The sequence below is a fragment of the Vicugna pacos genome, chromosome 25 (genome assembly GCF_048564905.1).
Source record: "Vicugna pacos chromosome 25, VicPac4, whole genome shotgun sequence".
Taxonomy (NCBI): Eukaryota; Metazoa; Chordata; class Mammalia; order Artiodactyla; family Camelidae; genus Vicugna; species Vicugna pacos.
In genome coordinates this window covers 9498937-9522768 of record NC_133011.1, presented here as the reverse complement: position 1 = coordinate 9522768, position 23832 = coordinate 9498937, and the positions used below count along the sequence as shown (strand labels likewise).

The 23832-nt window shown below is 36.3% G+C and overlaps 1 protein-coding gene across 3 annotated transcripts in view; it reads left to right on the top strand.

Moving 5' to 3' along the window:
- Positions 1 to 23832, top strand: part of RGS22 (regulator of G protein signaling 22) — a 133560-nt gene that overhangs the window by 53168 nt on the left and 56560 nt on the right. For all 3 annotated transcript variants that reach the window (XM_072949535.1, XM_072949537.1, XM_072949536.1), the window contains exons 15-16: positions 20986 to 21180; positions 23158 to 23250. In XM_072949535.1, the coding sequence (XP_072805636.1) occupies positions 20986 to 21180; positions 23158 to 23250 (288 nt within the window). The remainder of the gene's footprint in view (positions 1 to 20985; positions 21181 to 23157; positions 23251 to 23832) is intronic.

The following is a 23832-nucleotide window of genomic DNA, read 5'->3' as shown; positions in this document are numbered from 1 at the left end:
AGCCATTATTTCTTTCAGTCTTTCTATTCTTCCTGTCTGTATTCTGTCATTCTCAATTCTCTGGTCAATGTGGGTGCTTTTCAGTCTATCATATCTCTCTCTTAATCTCAAGATTTTCCACCTTATAATATCTGTGTTATATGTTATAAACTGAAATCGATCACTTTCCTTTGATCTATTTTCCAGTTCATATATTATTTCTTCAGCAGATTTCAATCTGCTATTTAACCCATCCTTTGAGTTCCTTAAGGAATCATTTAAGGAATTACTTTTTCCTTTTAATTAGTTTTTAGACATTCTACTTGTGTTTTTCAAATTTTCCTGATGTTTTTTCTCTTTGTCTTACTTTTTCTTCTTTTTCTTATTTCTTATTTTATGTCTCTAAGCATCTTAAACATATATTGTAGTCTGTAGCTGTATTAGTTATCTATTCCTGCATAAGGGTATTAACTTTGTGGCTTAAACAACATGCATTTATCATCTCACAGTTTATATGGGTAAGGAGTCTGGGCACAGCTTTGCTGCATCCTCTACAAAACTGTAAATCAGGATGTTGTCCAGGGCTGGTTTCTCATCTGGAGTTCAACTGAGGAAGGATCTACTTCAGTGCTCACATGGTTGTTGGCATCATCCAGTTCGTTGCAGGCCACCAGAATAAGAACTCCATTTTTTGCTGGCTGTCAGCTAGCAGCCACCTCAGCTCTGTGCTATGTGGCCCTCTCTGCATGGCAGCTAACAGTGTGGCAGCTTGCTTCTCCAAAACCAGCATGGGAGAAAGTTTCTCAGTAGAACTAGCATTGCCATTTTATGAACATAATCACATACATGTAATCACATAAATCTCATCACTGTGTCTATATTCTCTTGACTAGAAGCAGGCTATAGGTATGTTCACACTTAGGGGAGAGGGTTTTGAAAGGGAATGAACACCAGGAGACACTACGTTCATGGGAGCCACCCTAGAGTCTGGCTGCTACAGGATCCAATAATTCCATGATTTGTAGTTCTTGGGAGAACTAATTCTGCTATTTATTATTTCTGCTGAAATGATGGATTCTTTCTTTGTGAGTTTTTTAATTTTGCATTATGAGCTTTTTAGTGAGATTTTTATCTGTGGTGCTTCTGCTGGGCACGTTTTTAATGTGAATTTCTCATCTTGGAGAAGTAGATGAGAAATTCCTCATTTGCCAAGTGTAATCTTGAAAATCAAACCCAAATGATGGTAAACTCACAATAATGAATTCTCAGGAGATTTTTTTTTCCTCCACATAGAGTCTAGGCCAAGACAAGCATGCTGCTTTTTTGTTTCCTAGGTTTGGTAGGTGTATATATGTTCATTTTTCCCACTCTGCATTTCACTTTTTCTATACCCCTTCAAGGATCATGGTGTATGTGTGTGGATCTCAGTGTCACCTTTTCACTTTGTGAGGGTCCAGGGCCTTGTCTCCTTTACCTGTGGCTCTTATAACCCACAGCTTTGACTTACCCCGTGGTAGTCTTGTCTCATGGGAAAAGCTCATGCTTATCACCCTGATTTTCAGTACACTCCTTCATTTTGATCCCTGGTGACTTTCCAGTATGATCTCAGCCACGCATTTAAGAGGATATTTGTTATACTCTATCCAACATTTCTAGGCAATTTATAGAGGAAAGGTTTTCAAGTAATCTAGCCTACCAAAAAAGGAGTCTTTATAAGAAGCAGTCTTATGTTTTCTAATTTAATACCCATGGTAAGCATGTGAGGTATTTTTATCTATTTTTTGTGGATAAATGAGAAACTAGACCTCTGGAATGTTAACCTTGCCAAGGTTTCATAGTTGGGAACAAAACTGAGCTCAGACTTGTGGTGCAGAACCTGCTTCAGTGCTGCACTTTGCCTTCTCTGCTATGCGTATGAAAGCTCCTCATGACTGCCTCGGAGGACTTTGCAGGGACTGCATAAGATGATGTAGTTGGATGTATTCTGTAGTTTAATGTAGAGCACTCTATGGAAGAAGTATGTAGTATTATTAGAGTCAGTACTTAAGGCTCTGTCAGTTATCTGGTTAATGGGGAAGAAAGGCAGGAATTTGAAGAAATTGAAGAAAATAGGCTGGAAAAACAGCAGCTCCTAAGCCAATAGATATTCACTTAATCACTACTATAACTTATTCTAAGATTCAAAATAAAACTTAAAATACGCTTCATAGAATTACAACCTTTTAAGATATATTTTATAATATCCTGTTACTTACTTATTAATTTACGTTCACAGAGAGCCTACTATATGCCAAGTAATGTTCTATGAATATGAAATATGATTAGGACAAAGTTCTTGGCTTAAAGAGCTCACACTCCAATTGGGGAGAGAAATAATTGCTGAAGTACTTCAGTCACATTTGAAATAAAATAACATATAACAGCATCTTAATTGGAGATTAAGTAAGTTCTTTCTTTACCAGCAGATAAAAGTTGGTTATCATTTTTTAAAATTATCAACTTCTTTTCAAATACCTGTAGAAGGAAGGGAAACTATTTCCTTTTTTTTTTTTTTTTGGGCCAAAACATTTTTAATCCTTTGGTCTTATTTCTGCCCTGTGAAGCAATGCAAAATAAATCTCTGTCTTTTGGGTGACAGTTCTTCAAACAAAAAAATTGTACTGTCCTGTTTTACTCATATCAATGACTTTAGACTAAATCTCCAATCTCGTCCATATCTTTAACTGTAGCTAGATGAAATCTTGACCTTTGAATGTCCCATTTCTGCAATCTACACCCAGTAATTTGACAGCTTGGAAATATTCTGGCCTAATGCTCTAGTGAGAGACTCTTGTGCCTCTGTTTATATTCCTACAGAGAAATTAGTTGATGGGTCGATGGCAAATAATTGTCAGTGTTAAGTGACTACTCCATCTCCCCTATCTCCCCAGGGTCTATAAGAGTTTATTCCTATGTTTGCAGGATTTCACAAGAGAGAAATAAAACAAAAAAACTGAGTCAATTATGGTATTCAGACCTATACCGTGTATTGATGTTTTTAGGAAACCATAAGTTGTGATGTAATAATAATGCAGAATTCATTAATTTATTCACTCAGCAATTATTACTATTTTTTTTGTGGTCTAATGCCTTTTTAAAAATTTTTATTTTTTTAACTTTTTTTATTGATCTGTAATCATTTTACAATGTTGTGTCAAATTCCAGTGTAGAGCACAATTTTTCAATTATACATGAACATATATATATTCATTGTCGCATTTTTTTCTCTGTGAGCTACCATAAGATCTTGTGTATATTTCCCTGTGCTATACAGTATAATCTTGTTTAGCTATTCTACAATTTTGAAATCCCATCTATCCCTTCCCACCCTCTGTCCCCTTGGCAACCACAAATTTATATTCTATGTCTGTGAGTTTATTTCTGTTTTGTATTTATGCTTTCTTTGTTTTTTTTTTAATTCCACATATAAGCAATCTCATATGGTATTTTTCTTTCTCTTTCTGGCTTACTTCACTTAGAATGACATTCTCTAGGAGCATCCATGTTGCTGCAAATAGCATTATGTTGTCAGTTTTTATGGCTGAATAGTATTCCATTGTATAAATATACTACATCTTCTTTATCCAGTCATCTGTTGATGGACATTTGGGCTGTTTCCATGTCTTGGCTATTGTAAATAATGCTGTGATGAACATTGGGGTGCAGGAGTCATCCTGAAGTAGGATTCTTTCTGGATATATGCCCAGGAATGGGATTACTGGGTCATGTGCTAAGTCCATTCCTAGTCTTTTGAGGAACCTCCATACTATTTTCCACAGTGGCTGCACCAAACTGCATTCCCATCAGCAGTGAAGGAGGGTTCCCTTTTCTCCGCAGCCTCTCCAGCATTTGTCATTTGTGGATTTTTGAATGACGGCCATTCTGACTGGTGTGAGGTGATACCTCATTGTAGTTTTGATTTGCATTTCTCTGATAATTAGTGATATTGAGCAGTTTTTCATGTGCCTATTGATCATAGCAATTATTTATTGCTATCCTTTTCATCCTCTCTGGACCCAGATCATTTAAATTTTCCATTAGGTTGTACCAGGTTGTCTATTACTGTAGAAACAGGAACTTAATATAAACCGGATAGCCCTTAGACCAGCTATTATAAGCACATTTTCCCTAGCCTAAGAAATCCACAGATATTTATACAAACATTTATCAAACATCTAGTATATACAAGGCTCTAAGCCACACTGGGGAACACTTTGGGGAGCAAAGCATACACAGGTGCTGCCATGCAAGTGCTGTCAAGGTTCAAGAATATGCTCTTTTCTTGGCTGCTTTTCCAGTAAGCCTTAGAAAGACTGAGAAAGAAGAGACCATGTAGCTCTTTCTCTAAAATTTGCATTGTCCTGACAATGTTTTCCATTGAAGTCTGAGCTAATTTTATGTAACCAAAACCTTGGGTGTTACCACAAATTCCTTCGAGAAAAAAAAATGTTATGGCAAAGAAGATCAGTGTTGAAGATTTTTCTGATAATCAGCCTGGTTTTTCTTTGCCCACTGTCATCCATTACCTTAATTGTTTAGCTACTCTCTTTACTTGGCATTTACAAGACTTAAATACTTCAGGGTGGTCCTGACATTTTCATTAAAGTGCTATGAGCTGAGTGCTCCTTCTCTAGGCTGATGGTGTATTTTCAGGTGCCCTAACCGAGATCATTCTTTCTTTATACAGCAGCAGCATTGAGAATAAAGCTGTGTTTCCTAAAAGGTGAATGGGCATGGGTGAGGGGTGAGGCTGGGGTGATGATTAAATGTGAAAAATCATGTACCTCTTTATAGCTTAATGACAAATTTCAGTGTCTTCAGAATTAGGTTGTTTCTGAGTGCGGGGCCAGTTATTATTCAGGCTTTGTTACATTGTTTGTTTTTGTTACCAGAGAGATGGTGTCCCAAGCAGCAGTCCGGCTTGGAATCTCAAGCACTGTGAATCACTGAGCCGAGAATCGGCAGGGTTCTCTTCTTGCATCCCATTTTGTGGTGCTTACTAGTGACAGGGACTCAGGAAGAACACGTGTAGCAGCCAGCTTTCTGCCTTTCAGTTAGTCATTCATTTCCCCTGTTCCTCATGTTTGTACCAGCTACCCATCTTCAGTTTTAAAATTGTGACTATTATAAGATTATGGACCAGAAAAGCTCGTTTTTTCGTCCTCTTGTATCCAGAAAAATCAACACCTGAACTTCTCTAAACCATAATTATTATTATACCTAATGTTTATTTAATGTTTACTATCTGTTGGGTTCTGTGGAAATCACTTTACATGGATAATTTTATTTCATTCTTGACAATTATAAAAGGTAGATACTGGTATTCTCTCCATTTTATAGATTAGGAAACAGACTTAGAGAAGTTGAATACTTTCCTAAGACAGTACTTTGCATTTAGCAATTAGTGAGCTTGGAATTAAACCAAGTATTCTGACTCCAGACCCTATACAGTTAACCTCTAAGTCATTGCTCTCTGATTACTTGTCGCTAGAAAAAAATCACCTTATTTAATTTTAACTTTGATATCTTAAAGCTTTTGTGAATATTAAATATCAAATTCACCCTTAACATTTCCCCCCAGTAGACTGTAAGTTCCATGAAGACAGTCTGCTTTGTTTATATACCTTGTATATTCAGAAATAGAGCTGGCATATAAAAGGTGCTGTAATATTTTTTGAATGACTGAATGAACTCATTGGCGTGTTTATATTCTTAGCAACATATTATAGACCTAATTATACATAATGATTGATTATCTATATATGACTGCCAGCCAGATGTTTTTAGTTTAAAAAAATTTTGTTTTAATAAAAAAGCTTAATGAACTTCCATCACTCAGCTTTAACAATGATCAGTATTCTATCTTTCCAGACATAGTGTGTTTATAGTCCAAGATTACTCTTAATAAAGATCTCTTAACAAGCTTCACTGAAATAACAGTGAAATCTCCCTGTATCCTCCCACCTCACTCAAGGAACTTAAAAATAAGGTTGCTTTCTGAACTTAAACTATGAAATCAGTGTGTAATAATTCAGAGAGGATATGAGCAATTATCTGGAGACAGAATGGTTTCACAGGTCTCAGGACTTACAGTGAATGTACCAGTACATCTAAAGAAAGAGTGTTCCAGGCAAGAAGAGGCATTGGTCAGCAGTGGCATTTTAGAAAGGGAAAATGTACAGAGGCGGTCCTTGACCACACACTTGAAGCACTGTGCTGAGCTGGCTACTCCTGAGAACGCCTGGTCAGCCTGATAGATCTAGAAGGAAAGATGATTCTTTCCATAGAATCATAGTTAACTTCCCTTATTCTGACTCCAAGGAACCTGCTACATTTGAGCTTGCTTTCCAAGGTGGAGTGCTGGTGAATAGAAATACTCCACCTGTTTGACAGCTGATTTTCTCATTGTAAAGTGACCCCTTGATGCTCTGGTTTTGTGTGTCAGTTTCTTGTGCTTTGTTAGCATGGACTGGCTTCTCTAGGGACAGGGTTTTTTTTTTAAGCCAAAAATGTTAATATAGTCATGCTTTTCTCACTGAATTATCGTTTATTTGCTGATTTTCAAGGAATTATTTTTATTAGAGTTTAAATAATTCCATTAGTTTAAATACATATTTTGCTTTTGTCAGTTAATAGGTTTTTTTTTTATTGAATCCAAAAGTTATGAGCATAAAATCCTTATTTGTTCCTTAGGTTGCCTGAACTGCTTAGTAATAACTCTTTGTGTAATTGTTTATTTTATTCCTCATATACTTAATCAATTTTGCTTAAAGTACATTAAGCAATGGCCCAAGTCGGTCTTAAGCCTATTCTATTTTGTCCCTTGAGTTTGTGGTTCGTTTTTGGCTTTACTTAACATGCTCTTTTCCCATTTGATTTTTCATTTTGCCCGAAATGATTCAAGTTTGTTTTATTCTTTTATCCTATTGGCATTTTCTTAGCTTCTCTTCTGCATTGAGTAGTAGAGTCTGAGTAATTGCCAGAAATTGTTTGATTGTCATCACGTTGTCTTTTTTGTGCAGCTCCGTCTTGTGTTTCTCTCTGCGGTAGTTTGCCTCTGAGTATCACAATGTTGCAATCTCTAGATCCCATCTTTAAGATTCCTAATTGAAAAACCCCAAGGTCCCTCACATGAAAATCCACTTGTGGAAAGCTCCATCTGTAATTTATTCCCTCTCGGCATAGTTCCTCAGTGATGTTTTTGAGCTCCTAGTTGGATGTGAGAGATCGTTAAAAATCATCATTTTTTCCTCTTTTTGCAGAAAAAAAAATTGGATTGCTTGAACTTGCTCATTATTTTCTTTTTTTCTGCCTCATATGAACCCAGATGATGATGTTCAGTGCTGCTAGAGCTGAGAATCGTTATGAAAACAGATTTTTTTTTTTTTTTTTGCTGAAGTGAATATTTTGTAATTTCTGAAGGTGTCCTGTATCAGGGTATTTACATTCCCTTTATAAACCTCTCTAGAGGCTCTTTGCCTTTAGCTTTTTGGAGCACAGTTTCATTTCATTTTTTAAATATAGATTCCAAAGATGGAATCATTGAGCCCAGTTGAGAAGATCCCACATTACTTGCTATTTGCCTTCAAGTACAGTAATCTGTTTTTTGTTGTTGTTACAGTGTAGGGAACATCTGTTCTGTTGTGTCTGATTATCTGTGAATTGATTTTGGTCTCCTTGGGGTCCAGACACTGCATCAGGACCCATCAGTACCAATTTCATTCCTCAGGAGGCTTTAATGCTTCTTCGCTGTAGCTGCTCCTTGTACTTTTTCATGAGGACAAGCTAACAAGCTTCTCCCCACTAAACTCTTACCTCTTCTGATTTACGAATCAGATTGAAGTTAAATTTAACATGTGAAGCTTAGCTTTGCCCGTTTCTAAATAAAAACTATTCAGAATATAAACAAACAATTTCAAAGAGAAACTTATTTGCCCTCCTCTTGTAGTTTGACTTTAACTATTAGAAAGTACATTACTACATCCATATTTTAAAAAATGGATGTCAATTAAATAATATTTAAGTAAACTGTGTTATAAATTGGCATGTTTTAGTGTGAATTGGTATATTCTGGTACGTGCTTTGCCTCCAGTGATTATTTCAATTAGTTAGTGTCATTTGCTTTTTTCCTACTTTATTTCTCTTTCTTTAGTCATCATGATAGGAAAAGAGAATTATATCTGCCTTGTAATCAGTGATATGGTGATAAATGTTTAATAACCAGCTCTGGGGCTGGGGAAGCAGTCCTGATTTGTAGCATTCGTAGATCTCTGGGTGTAAATAGCTGCCGCGTGGCGTTACTAGAGTTGGAAAGAGAGGTGCAGCAGCCCATTGTTACACAGTATTCCACCAGACAGACAGCACGGAGGTAAAGGACCTCCAGAGCACGGACAGTTGTGAAACAGTGAAGTCATTAGGAAGTGTGGGCTGTGAGTATTATCTTTGTTTTTAGTATAATTTTTTTAATTGTAAGTTTATATAATTTAATTTTTGATAATGACTAAATTTAACAACCCACTTACCAAATTCCTGAAAATTCATGAATTAGCTCTTGTGCGCTGTTACGAGCTGGCTCCAGCATACCAGTGCTCATAGTGGTGGAAGGAATCACTCTGATCCTTCAGTCTTAGGTTTTTCTAACATTCTAACTGGAGACCCTGATCTTCCACCATCAAATTTTTCTCCCACCCTTTAGAGACTGCCCATGAGCTTCTCACTTTTACCTACCAGAGAAAGCATATTAACCTTGGCTGCCGTTTGTTTGCTGTGAACTGAAAGAAGGAGCCTGTGAAAAATCTTTGTATATTTCAGTAGCCAAAGTTTTTTTTCTTCTTTTATCTTTCAAGTATATAAAGTAGTGTCATGGGTCTTATAGGATATTTCTTCTTCCCCGGGAGCCAGCTGGATCTTTGTTGATAACACCCTGTCAGTCCATCTGGCAGGACCCTAATGCTACCTCCCAGTAAGTAGAAGGAAATACCAGCTAGTCTCTGGACTACTTTAACAACTTATATTGAAAATCTGCTTTTTAAATGTCCCCAGTTTTACTTAACCTGGTAATATGCTCTGCTCAATGTCCTGTAATCTAGTATTAAGACCTCACAGCATATAGGTTTTGAAACATCTTGTATCTAGTGTACTGAGGGACTCATTTTAAGTCATACAGTTCTGAAGTTTGAACTTTTACATTTCTTTTCTTACTTCCAGCCCTGGCCTGGTGGTGACAGCAGAACATCATGCAATCAGTGTTACCAGGCAATCATAGAAAGATACATATACATGATCATTAAAATAAATACATCAGAACAAAGTATGTGAGACTGTTCCATTAACATAACTAACAGCTGAAATGTAACATAGCAAATCAACACATGTGCTACAACATTTGGTGTTATTCTTGACTTTGCCTTTTAAGGCTACACAGGAATTGTTCTTATTTTCATTGGAACACAGCTGAGTGTCAAGCTGCAGCTCATCAAATGGCCCCTACTTATGGAAAAGATGCTCTCCCAAAGACTGTGCTCACCTTTGGCACAGCGAGCATGCTTTGCTGGGTGCTTCTACAGCATGATAATTGGAATCTAACCCCATAGCTGTCATCATTTAGTCTCTGGTACAAAGAGAAATCCAAATAGCACAAAGAGTTGTGGAAACCCTTCCTTCCTTTCTTTCCTTTCCTTTCCTTTCTTTCTTTTTTCTTTCTTTCTTTCTTTCTTTCTTTCTTTCTTTCTTTCTTTCTTTCTTTCTTTGGTTTGTTTTCTTTCTTTCTTTCTTTCTTTCTTTCTTTCTTTCTTTCTTTCTTTCTTTCTTTCTTTCTTTCTTTCTTTCTCTTTCTTTCTTTTCTTTCTTTTCTTTCTTTTCTTTCTATTACACTGTTAAAAACAAGAATAAATTCAATAAGCCTCAAATTCTACTCTCCCAGATATGCTCATCTAGGCTTTATGGTGCAGTAGGAAAACATCAATATGTTCCAGGGTCTATGAGAATCAATAAAATGTCCGAAAACCAAGACTGGAATGCATTTTCATACACTTGAAAGGAGGTATGGATCCACTTTTTTTTTTACATTTTTTATTGATTCATAATCATTTTACAGTGTTGTGTCAAATTCCAGTGTTCAGCACAATTTTTCAGTCATTCATGGACATATACACACTCATTGTCACATTTTTTTCTCTGTGATTTATCATAACATTTTGTGTATATTTCCCTGTGCTATACAGTGTAATCTTGTTTATCTATTCTACAATTTTGAAATCCCAGTCTATCCCTTCCCACCCTCTACCCCCCCCCCCCCGGTAACCACAAGTCTGTATTCTCTGTCCATGAGTCTATTTCTGTCCTGTATTTATGCTTTGTTTTTGTTTGTTTTTGTTTTTTAGATTCCACATATGAGCGATCTCATATGGTATTTTTCTTTCTCTTTCTGGCTTACTTCACTTAGAATGACATTTTCTAGGATCATCCATGTTGCTGCAAATGGCATTATGTTGTCGGTTTTTATGGCTGAGTAGTATTCCATTGTATAAATATACCACATCTTCTTTATCCAGTCACCTGTTGATGGACATTTAGGTTGTTTCCATGTGGTATGGATCCACTTTCATCCAAGAATATGCTCATAACATGCACTTTCAAAATGATTTTGAAAACTGTTAAGTGCTGAAATATTACATGAATAATATCTTAGCATTGGTGAAAATGTAAATTGAAATGGAAAATGTCATATTTTAATTTGAGCCATCTCGTATGTAGTACAATACAGCTGTTGTGTTCAGGATTTTACTTCTAGTTAATGAAGCATCTGAGATTTCCTTGAAGAGGCAAACAGAAATATTTTCTTATTTTTTCCTATAATACCAACAAGCTAATGGGTATTAATAGTAATTTAAATTAAATATATTTTTAATTGAAGTACAGTCAGTTACAATGTGTCAGTTTCTGATATACAGCATGTTTCAGTCATATGTATACATACATTAATTCATTTTCATAAAATTAAATGTTATTTGTCATCTAAACATCTTTTAGAAAAAGCAAAATATTTATGAAAATATTTCTCTCCTTTTCTCTCTGCCTTCGTCTTCATCTCTCCCAATTTGTTCCTACATTCCACTTTCCAATTCAGTTCTTCCTCTCATCTCCAAGGTATCCATCCTACATCTTTTTCTCTTACTAGTCTTGGGAGTTTAGTTTAAAAAGAAAATTAACTTGCAGAATTTCAAGACTAAGAGATGTTTTAGGGGGAGGCGTTGCTTTTTTTTTTTTTTCTATCTGATACAGATGCCAAGAAAGTGAGTCACAGGCACAGGTGTAGAGCAGGGCTGGGCAAGCCGCCCGTCGTGCATTTCCTGATTACATAACCTCTGAGTGTCTCCAGGAGAGAGGGGGTTTAGAGCCATGCTGTGTGCAGTGCCAGGCAGTCTGATCACAGACAGGCAGTGCTTGTATCCCTCTCAGAAACTTTCCTGCTGTGTTGTTAAAGCATCATAGGTTAGTGTTTAAATTGGAATGATGTTGGCCACAGCTGTGCATGAGTGAATCTCTGCTTTAATGTGAATCAGAGTAACTGACTGCGAAACGAAGGGAACATTTTCTTTTCCAACATTAGCTACATTGTTATTTGCTCAGTGGCTAGAAGGGAAGAACTGGGTGGCCAATAAAAAAGCAAATGATCCAGGATATTTAATATTTCTATCCTGTAACTAGAGTTTATCATTTAGCGATCATAAAGCATAATCTTTAGATTCCATTGGAAAGTCAGCTTACATCAACTTAAAAATGATTTTCATCATCTTTATATAGACCTTAAAGATGTTGTTTAGCTTCTTAATTTTGTTTCATATATATGATTACATCCTTTGTGTTTATTATATATAGTTAGTGGTCACTTGTCCACTCATCAGTTATCTCTGGATTATTGGAAACATATCAGAAAGACATTCTCAGATTTTAATGGCATAATTAAGTTGAATGTACTAAAAGTTTACTGTGTGGCCTAATTAAGGGTTGACAAATCAAATCAATTTTCTCCTTTTTACCTCCTTAACCACCTTGGTCCCTACCCACCTGGGGAGGTGAGGAAGAGGGAGAGACCAGAGACCGAGCCTCAAAGGAAGACAATACAGGTGCACAGCGTAGGCACAGCGTAGGAGGATGAACTTTCAAGCCCCTTTCTAATGCTTCCTTTTCTGTGATTTTATAATAAGACTGGTAAACAATCAGTGAGGTGAAGGGAGTATATTGCTCTTAAGGATTATGCTGGTTATCATGGGGGTCGGGTGTTGATACTTGAACAAAGAGAATTACTTAGGTGATAATGAACAATGTTCTGATAAACTGGCTGTGAGGAAGAAAAAAAAAGAAAGAAAAAAAAATGGAAGAGCAAATACCTACATTTAGATACAGAGAGGGGAAATATTTTAATTTCTATTAAGATTTTCATTTACTGCATTTTTTCAAAAGAGGAAAGTCCATGAAGCTTCAAATCCAAGCTCTAAATAAAATATTCCTGGTTTGGGATTTTTGGCTTTTGATAACAGCTATTCAATTCATATGATTGCAAATTAGACAAATGTGTGTTTATTAGAAAGGAATATCCTCTGCCTTTCTTTCCTATATTTTCAGCATTAAGTGTGTCAAGCAGTCCTGAGTCTTGTTTTAGAGAAACTTTAATTTTATCTAACGGATGACAGTTAAACATAGGGAGACCATATAATTTACCATCTAAACCAGGATTCTTTTGAGTGTAAAAGGGGAATGATTAATAATTATGCCAAGACAGTGGGCTTAAACCAGAACGAAGTTGTATGGCTACCCTAATTGTAGTTCCTTGAGGCTGTAGGATATACAGTTAAATCATATACAGAAAAACCAAACTCATAAAAAGAGATCGGATTTGTCGTTACTGGAGATAGGGGTGGGGGGAAGGAAAATTGGATGAAGGTAGTCAGAAGGTACAAACGTCCAGTTATAAGATAAATAAGTACTAGGGATGTAACGTACAACATGACGACTATAGTTAACATTGCTGTATAGCATGTATGAAAGTTAAGAGAGTAGATCCTAATAGTTCTCATCACAAGGGAAAAAAATCCTTCTTTTTTTTCTGTTTTTGTATCTATATGAGATGGTGGATGTTAACTAAACTTACTGTGGTAATTATTTCATGATATATGTAAGTCAGATCATGCTGTATTCAGTAAACTTTTACAGTGCCATATGTCATTTATATCTCAATAAAACTGGAACAAAATAGTTGAACAATAACAAATATTACACATAGTCCCCTGTGGCTTTATAGAGCATAGTACGAGTTGGGCACAGTAGCCTGGAAAGGATCTGACCTAGCTTGGCCAGAGGACTGAGTTTTTTTATCTTTTTAATTGGATGGAAATGGTGCCCTGTATTTCCTCCTCATATTTTTACACTTGGTCTTGTCAGTTTCTGCTTGTTTCATTATAGAGAATTAAGTTCATAGGACTTGCATTTGAGGAGAAAGGAGGAGTCAAAGATCATGCCATGAGTGGTATGTTATTAATAAAAACTGGAAACACAGAAGGAAATGACAGGCTTGGGAAGATAGGGAATGGTAATTTTTTACATTACTGAGTCCTTGACTTTGAAGGGCTGTATGCTATCCATGTAGCTATAACAAGTAGGTAGCCAGAAGCAAAGGTTTTGAATTCAAGAGGGAAGTCAGGTCTAAAGCTATATATATCTGGGCTTATTCCACTGTAGTTGACTGTTAAGTCTCTGAGAATGGATGAAGTCTTTAATTCATTCATTCATCCATCATTCATTCTAAACTCAGCATTACGCTAGATGCTAGAATTACAGTAATAAACAAAGTAAACCCAATCTGTCTTCATAAAGCGTGTGATCCAGTGGGAGGAACACACAAATACAGGGTCCCATGGGCATACATAAGAATGACTCCTGAGCCAGACTTCAGGAGACTTGGTCCTTTGGGATGGAGAGAAGCTCAGCTAAAGGGGAAAAGAGGATGAGAGTGGAGCAAGGGAGAGTCAAGAAGGGTAGTCAGCAGTGTTAAAGCTGCATAAGGAGTCAAGTTGGATTAAGATTAAGGAGAGAAGATATTGAACTGCTGGCTATGTGGTTATTAGTGATCTTAGAGATCAGTTTCACTGGCACGAAAAGCAGATTGCGGTAGATTGAGAAATGAGTGAAAGTGAGTGTGAAGATTTGTAGGGAAGGGAAAGAGACAAAAGGGTGGTAGTTTGTGGACAAAACAGGAAGAATATTTTAGAATGGGAGAGATGCTTCATTTGAACACCTTTGTAGGATAAGGAAGGAGATGGTATCAATGGAAAGATAAGGACATAATTGGTGTTGGGAGGTTCTCGGGGAATGGAGTCAGCAGCACACATGAATTGTTTAGCCTTGGAAAAGAGTCCTTTGAAACAGAGAAAGAAAATGATTTGGAAGAAAGCTCTTGAGAGGAAAATTGAGGGCATTCATACCAGTGGTTTTTCTGAGTTAAGTGGAAGATAAAGTCCACTGAGTGAACAAGCACGGAGGAGGCAAAGTTTAGAAATGGGGGGATGGAGCTGATTAGAAATAAGCAAAATTGCCAAGCTTTGCAATCACAGCTAAGGTTTTTTTTTTCTGTTTGTTAAAATCTGTTAATAATGAAGCCAATTATCATAGTTTTTATTGGGAGCTTGAAGATAGAATTAGAAAAATGAATGATTAGGCTGACCCAGAATTGGGCCTTGACAGGGCAGAAGAAGATCGTGGTGGGAGGAATTCAGGATGTTTTAAGAGTGCAGTTGAAATGCTGGACAGTCTTCAGTCCTAATTGTGTAACAAAGTATGAGAAACTAGGTGGTACACGACTCATTTAGAGGACATGAAGAAGCTGCAGATTGTGCTGAAAGTAACAGATCTTGGTGAGAGGTATAAAAGGATGAAGAGTAATGGTCAGAGAGAAGAAGCTGTGCTATTATATAGTCAGTGCTAAAGTGAAATGCTTTTCATTCTGAAGAAAACCACAGAGCAGAATTCCAGAAGGTAAAAGGCCAAGCCAACTGGATCCAGTTGCATACATGATCTGGCTTTATCCTGACATCATGAGATGGCCAGCAGTGTATAGTGAGTGACAGAGTATGTACATGGCATCCAGAGTCTCTCATAGGACTGGAGGTAGCAGCAGATTTTAAAAGACACGAGAGTGAAGGCAAGACTGGGAGTGAAAAGGAAAGGAATCGATTTGGGTATCAACCGGAATCTGACAGTCCTCTCGCTCTTATTCTAGTCACCATTTCAGCTGTTGTATTTTACCCTCTTCACTACTATGCTTTTAAGTCAGAGGATTCGCCCTGATGTCTATATAGAGTCTGACAGGTGACACATCAGGCCATCTGAAAAGCACAGCTTTGAACACAGCTGACCCAGTGACATCACTCCTATGTGGAATCTAAAAAGAGAAAAAAGAAGACACAAATGAACTTATTTACAAAACAGAAACAGACTCACAGACATAGAAAACAAACTTATGATTGCCAGGGGGGACCATGAGAGGTTTGGCCGTGAGAGGATATTCCTGCCAATGTGAAAGCTGACTGCTGATGTTAGCTTAGTGATTTGGGGAGTCAAGTTTACTTTCCTTTGAGGTAAATTTGAAATTTGAAACGAATTCTGGAGACATTTTTTAGTGTTGTTAATTTGATCATTTTAGTCTTTAGTTTCTTAATTTAGTATAGACATTATTTTCATTAGTGCGGTTTTTAAAACTTCCAGTGTAGAAAATGTTTAATAGTAGAACTGAATCTGATAAAATTCTAGCTTTTCAAACAGATTAGATTTACAAGTCATTCTTCTGAATAACTCCCAAGGTTAAGAAAAATGGTCATGTGTATGTGAAGCAAATTTCATTTTAGATACTATAGAATCACTTGGTAAGAGCGTGGTTCACTTTGGACTATTAAATCCAGCAGACTATGTACCTGTGTTTTAGAGAAGGAAGTTTCCAGACTGTAGATGACCTAATTATATAGAAGATCCCCAGTGGCTCTTAAATATGCCCTTTCTCCCATATTTCACAACACTTAGGAAAAAAATGTCCTCTGCTGCTGTTCAGGACTCGTCTTTTAATAGCTTCAAAAATTTTGAAGTCTATTCCATCTGCTAATTTCCCTTCCCCTTAACCTCATTAATGTTTTCTAAAGACCTTTTAAGTTCTATTTATCTTCCTAGGAGTTTTCAATACATGACTCATGAAATTTCTCCCTACTTTCTCTCTTTTATCATCTTGAAGCTCTTTCTACATCCACACTAATAATCCTTACAACATATGTGCTATATAGTGTTTCTTAACTTACCCAGTTCCAAAAGTCTTTTATCTCCATTTTTCCTAAGTTAACTGTAGGGATGGCCATATCCTAGGATTCATCATAATTTGGAACTAGTTCAGCTTAAAATGTTTGAACTCTGAGATTTCCCTTTCAGATCATAATCTCAGGCCCCTCTCTTCCATTCATTCATTTAGCAAATATTTATTGAGTGCCTATTATGTCCTGAACTTCATAGTACTCCCTTCTAACTGTGGTGCGTGTGCTCCTCCTCTATCTTCACTCCTCGTTCTTTGATACTCTGCCCTGCTTATTGTTTGTTACTACCCTGATTCGAACCTGTTTTGTTTTCCTACCTGTAACAGGCCTCATGGTAGATCATTTCAATTGCACTTTAATTCTACACCTTCCATTCTGACTTTTCTTTTGTAGGCTCTTTTACTATTTCCTCTGACTTTATTCATTATTATTATATTTTCCAATCAATATTTATTGATATTTACCTACATATGTGTGCTTTTTGTTGTTCTGAATTCCATCCTGCTTTTGTCTAAGGCCTCCCTTTTTTTTTTATTTATTTAGTGCAGGTCTGCTGGTGATGAATTCTGGTTTTGTTTATTGATTTATGACATCTTTATTTTCATTTTAGAAAGATATTTTTACTAGGTATAGAATTATAGGTTAGCAGTTATTTTCTTTTGGCACGTTAAAGACTCAAGGCCAGAGTCTATATCTGGTCGACCCCTGCTCTTAGAGTTTTTTGAGAGCCTGAGGTTTTTGTAGGTATTTCCTCACTGACAGGTCCTGAACTACAATTCTTATCCCCTCAGCATTGAGAAATTTCCAAAAACTTCAATTATAGTAATTGTAAGGACTTTGACTGTTTTTTTGGTAATGTGTTTTTAGAAATTGAAGTACAGTCAGTTTATAATGTGTCAACTTCTGGTGTACAGCGTAATGTTCCAGTCATATGTATACATACATATATTTGTATTCATCTTCTTTTTCTTTATAGATTACTACAAAATATTGAGTATAGTTCCCTGTGCTATACAAAAGAAACTTTTTGTTTATCTATTTTATATATAATAGTTAATATTTGCAAATATCGAACTCCCAATTTATCTCTTCCCACCCCCTTTCCCCCTGGCAACCATAAGTTTGTTTTCTGTGTCTGTGAGTCTGTTTCTGTTTTGTAAATAAGTTCATTTGTGTCTGCTTTTTTCTTTTTTAAGATTCCACATAGGAGTGATGTCATATGGTATTTTTCTTTCTCTTTCTGACCTACTTCCCTTAGAATGATGATCTCCAGATTCATCTATGTTGCTGCAAATGGCATTATTTTATTCTCTTTTTATGACTGAGTAGTATTCCATTGTATAAATAAACCACAACTTCTTTATCCAGTCATCTGTCAATGGACATTTAGGTTGTTTCCATGTCTTGGCTATTGTACATAGTGCTGCTATGAACATTGGGTGCATGTATCTTTTCAAATTGGAGTTTAAGGACTTTGACTGTTATTCTGTATGAGATGGGAAGTTGCTGGAGAGTTTGACTAGAGGAGTGATATTCAAAAGAATTACTCTTTTTGCTGTGGTAATAAGAGACTGAAAGAAAGCAAAGAGGAACCTGAGAAGACCAGTTCAGAGGCTGTTGCAAAAAAAAAAAAAACAGGCTAGAGATGAGGGTGGCATGTAATTTTTTGTTTGGCTGTTAAAATAACTTCCAAACTGCCTCAAATCTTGATCTACTGAAACCATTTCTCCCTTCTGATACCATAGTGATTTATTTCTAAAATTCATGTAATGATGTCACTCCTCAGATTTTCCCCATTATATATCTTTAGGTAAAAATCCAAATTCCTTACCAAAGGATAAAAGATCATATCCATGCTCTGGTACCTGCCTCCCATTATAGCAACCGCTCTCATTCTACCTCTGTCCTTTAGCCAGTGTTACCTGCTTGGAGACTCGACTCTCCAAGGTTATAAAACCTTCTTAGGCCTCCTTGCCTTGACCGATGTTTTCCTTTTTGAACTATCCTCGTCGACTCCCTTCTCTTACTGGCTGACTCCAACTCATCTTTAAAAATTCAAATTAAAGACTAAGGATAAGAAGCTTTTCTTCTCTTTGAAGAGTTTCTGGACCTTTTCCTTCCCCAGTTCCAAGACAAAAACAGGTCTTCTCTGTGGATTCAGTACAATTCAATAAACGTTTATGGAATCTGCTCTCTACCAAGAACAGTTTTAGGAGCTGGAGAATCACAGAAGACTAAGCTGCAGTATTTGCCCTCAAGGACCTTGTTCTAGAAGAGAAGACACATGAATGCATGATCACATTATAGTCTGGTAGGGTAGAAAAGTATGATCTTGGGAGGAAGATGTGAGTGAAAGCTTCCTGGAAGAGAAGAAATCCATGTTGGATTTTTTTGTATATTTATTTTTTATTGAAGTATAGTCAATATTGTGTCAATTTCTGATGTTCAGCTAATGCTTCAGTCATACATGAACATACGTATATTTGTTTTCATATTTTTTTACCATATGTTACCATAAGATATTGAATATAGTTCCCTGTGCTATATAGTATAAATTTGTTGTTTGTCTATTTTATATACATTAGTATCTGCAAATCTTTTTAATTTATTTTATTTTATTGAGTTATAGTCAGTTTACAATGTTGTGCCAATTTCCAGTGTAGAGCACAATTTTTCAGTTATACATGAGCATACATATATTCATTGTTGCATTCTTTTTCACTGTGAGCTACCACAAGATCTTGTATACATTTCCCTGTGCTATACAGTATAATTTTGTTTAGCTATTCTATTTATACCTGTCAGTATCTACAAATTTTGAACTCCCAGTCTGTCCTTTCCCACCCTCTTCCCCCCTGGCAACCACAGGTTTTGTATTCTATATCTGAGTGTTTCTGTTTTGTATTTATGTTCATTTGTCTTTTTCTTTTTTCTTTTTTTTTAGATTCCACATATGAGCAATCTTGCATGGTATTTTTCATTCTCTTTCTGGCTTACTTCAATTAGAATGACATTCTCCAGGGACATCCATGTTGCTGCAAATGGCGTTATGTTGTCATTTTTTATGGCTGAATTAGTATCTGCAAATCTTGAAGTCCCAATTTATCCCTTCCCACTCCCTTCCCTCTCTGGTAACCATAAATTTGTTTTCTATGTCTGTAAGTCTTTTTCTGTTTTGTAAATAAGTTGATTTGTCTTTTCTTTAGATTCCACATATAAGTAATATCATATGGTATTTTTCTTTCTCTTTCTGGCTTACTTCACTTAGAATGATGATCTCCAGGTCCATCCATGTTGCTGCACCATATTGGTTTTTAAAGAATAATTCAGAGTTTGTTGAGCAGGCTACGTGCATGGGGTAGGGCAAATATCCAAGGCTAAAGGAACAACTTGTGCAGTGGTATGGAATGAGAAAACAGTAAAGCTTAGGGAAATTACAGAAAAATCGGTGTTTGAGCATAAAGCTTAAAAGGTGATTGATAAGGGGTGAGCTTGAACAGAATGAACAGGCAGTCATTGAAGATCTTATTTGCAATGAATACCTTTATTGTGGTGCTTGCCATGCTATATTGTTACCACTGGTTTTCATCTCCATGTCACACCAAAAGGCTTCTTCAGGCATGCATTGGGTCTTAATCATTAATCTCTGCATACACAGCACCTACTCAAGTGTCTAAGATGTAGCAGATATTCGGCAAATACTTACCAATGTGAAACCATTAAAATTTATGAAAGGCTCTTTTACATAAGACTATTATTTGGTGTTTGGCACCAATCTATATCTATCACTTGGGTTGAGTCTGGGCATTATTAGGTCCAAAATCTAAGTATAAAAATAAAATTGAAATAAAATACAATTAGAGATTCTTAGTAAAACTACATTTAAATCTGATGTGCAGGGCATGACATATCCAGTAAATATCATTTAAAAAATAAAATGTTATTAAATTACCTCTCAGATTTAAATGGCTGTTATTGAGGGAGAAGACAAATGAGTAAAATGGAATACATACTTATGCAGCTTTGTCTAGGAAGCTAGAAGTTCCATCTGTTCCATTCATTCTTATCTCCTTCTGCATCCCTTCCACTGCATTAGACACCAGGTGGAGACGTGTAAGAACTCTGCACCTCAGTTAGGGAGGGCAGGTGGTCTCCTGGGTCTCTAGACTAGAAGAGTGATAGCCAGTTTTCAGCCCTGGTGTATTCTTGCCTCTTGTTTCCAAAAGGGCATTTCAAACCACTTTGGAAAGTAGCACAAATGTGTTAGAAATGTCATGAACATAAGAAAAAAAGGGGACATATAGTGTGGAATCTATCATAATAGTACATAGCAGTAATCTGAGAAAAAATGGAATATTCATATCATACATTCTTTTACAAGATACACTGGCCAATTGACTAATTTCCAATGAAGAAATAGGAAAAAAAATGAAAGGCAAAGTTTTTTGAATAAACACATTGCTTTGTCTTGAGTAGTTTGCACATCTCTTCAAGAAAAAAAATCACTTGAACTTGTTTGCCTTCTCTTACCTTTTAAAATATGCTTTTGCTAAGGAAACTACTAACCATTATGTTTTCTCCCAATATCCTCTCCTTTCTCCCCATTCTCCTGTAGTATCTTTTTGCCACATACATTGCTCCTTCAGCCACTCTTGACATTGGACTCCACCAGGAAAAGAAAAAAGAAATTTATATGAAAATACAGCCACCATTTGAAGACCTTTTTGACACAGCAGAAGAATATATCCTTCTCCTCCTTCTTGAGCCCTGGACAAAGATGGTAAAATCAGACCAAGTTGCTTACGGAAAGGTATTGTGGCTCTGATCAATTGTATGTGGACCATTCAGATCTACTACAAAACTGATGATAAGTTAACTCACAAGAGAGAAAAGCTGGAAAAAGGTTTTATACGGGCCAAGGACTCAGAGTTAAGATTTGGGCAGACACAAATTGGGGCAGGGAAAGTATTTATTAACTTAATTATTTATCAGTTTCCCTATTGCCTCCTAACAAAAGACTAAAATCAATGTCATTTTTTTAATTCTCTCTACAAATATGTCAGCAGAGAGAAACCTGAGTTTTGGTTTCCTATGAATCAATAAAATACGCCATGATAATATAGTGGCTTTGTCCCTTCCTGTGTTTCTCAGCAGTGGCCTTAATTTAATTAATGGAAAAAGCCCGTTTATTTTTCTGCTGGATGAGTTATAGTGAATATTACACCCATGGAAAATATAAACGTTTCATATGTATTGTGGAAGGCATACTCTCTGACTTCAGTGCTGCTGTTTTAAAACACCCCAGATGTTCATCAGGTCAGACTGCTTGATGGGATAAAAGTGTCAACACATCTTTTTTTTTGTTCCAAAAAAGGTCATTTTTTTTTAAACCTCAGTGCTTGAATATTTTCACTTTTCTCTTGATGGGTGGAGGAAATTTCTTTAAATGTTTATTCTGAATCACAAATTAAAACCATTCGTGTGTATTTTTAATATTAAGTTAAAGCTTATCCTTTGTACATGAGGTCATTTCAAAGGGAACTCTGCTGTCTTTGTATTGCCCTTCTTCGTTCGTATCTCCTCAACAACTTCTGAGTCATGTCTTCTTCCAGGAAGGATGGGTTAGGTAATTAGGATAAAATTAATACCACAACACCTTGGATAGAATGACTCTATTGGATTGTGACCAAAACAACCTTTATGACTTACTAAATTCACTGACCAAAATAATGAGTTTTTAATCCCTGATTTCTTTTCATCCTGAAAAATTAGCTTTCACATCCTTTCTACTACAAAAATACGTGTTTTACACTAGGAAAATTGGGATATCATAAATGAAATTTTAAAAAAATTCTCTCCAGTAATTATTTTAAATATAGTTGTATAATGTAGAGGAAACTGGATCTGAGATACGGTCCTAGGGTGACAAAACAGTTAGAATTATGACTAACTTCCCTAAACCAAAAAGTTTGGGCATTAGTAGTGATTCTTATAAAATGCCTGGGACAAATTATATACCATTTTTAATAAGAGGAATAATAAATTTCTCTTAATTCTAGAAACTTAAATTCAGCCCAGAGGACTTCTCTAAAAGTCCAGCCGACTGGATTATGTAGACTCTTCCCCAAAAAGGATAAACGAGGAGACTTACCCAAAATTAGCTGTTAAACACAGGAAGTTCTCAGTCAGCCAAACTGGTGTTTCCCTGCAGCAGAGAGATGGAGAATGAGCTTGTTCTCCTGACCGTTTAAAGCAGTACAGGGCACACGCTGAAGGCTGAGCCCTACTGTGAGGTTTAATTTGAGGATTAACCCTCTCCTCTCTTCTCACAGCTATAAAACCTTTGCTCACAGACCAGTTACAGTAGAGTCCAGTCATTTCTTATTCTATTGTGTATTATTAGGTCCCCAAAGCTAGCAGTGCCTACCTCCATGACTGTTATCCTGTTACAGTGAATAGAAGCTGGAAATGTCACCCAACATGTTTGCACTGTCTATTAGTTCACATGGGGTATCCAGAAAGGAGGAATGATCTTTGGTGGCACTGTATCATTACATAGAAATGTATGTATATTTTTAATCACATGCATTTGCATCCTGACTTTGCTGTCTCTAATATTTTTCGCCATGTTGGTCTTCCTGCTTTTGTCTCCAGACTAGCTTACTTTACTGGCAAGTGTATTTGTTTTTTAGCCCACTGTTTTATTGGCAAATTGTGCATTCTTTCCCCACTCCTTCATAATGCACATTCTTTTGATGTTACAAGCTTTATTATTGTTTTATTATAGGTGGAGCTGGTGGAAGAAACTCGACAGCTAGATTCCACATGCTTCAGAAAACTACAGGCTTTGCATAAAGAGACACTTTTCAAGAAAGCGGAGGTAAGAAACATTCTACTTAGAAAAACAAGTATTTTAACCTGGAGACGATTATCACTGCATAGGTAGGAGGTGGGAGAGGGATCTATATTGAGAAGATCATGTATTGATATGGTAAGGGACAGGCGGTTTCATTTTCTGCTGCTTTGCCTAGCGTGCTGCATTTGACAGGTGTCACATTATACTGACAATTTAACAGCAAAGCCAGAAAAACAAAGCAGATGAGGTTGCATAGGGAGCCAAGATCCTCACTTGCCTTCAAGCCACACTATGTTCCTTGGAATGTTACTAGTTATTTTCTGTATAGCCACAGCTCTATTTGTTGTCAAGTCACAAAAGAATTAAATCGAGTTTTCCAAACAGAAAAGGAACTGTTGTGTGACAGCAGTAAGCTAAACAATAAAGAAAAAAATATGGAGAGGGCTTGCGAGAGTCAGTACAAAGATCATAAAATTGACTAGGATATTAAAATGTTGTTTTGATTTATAAAGGTGCCAACTTTTGGATTGGCTAAGTAAACCGTGACAGATTGATAAAGCCGTAAGATTAGATGTGTGTATCTATGTAAAAATGACAGTTTAGGTT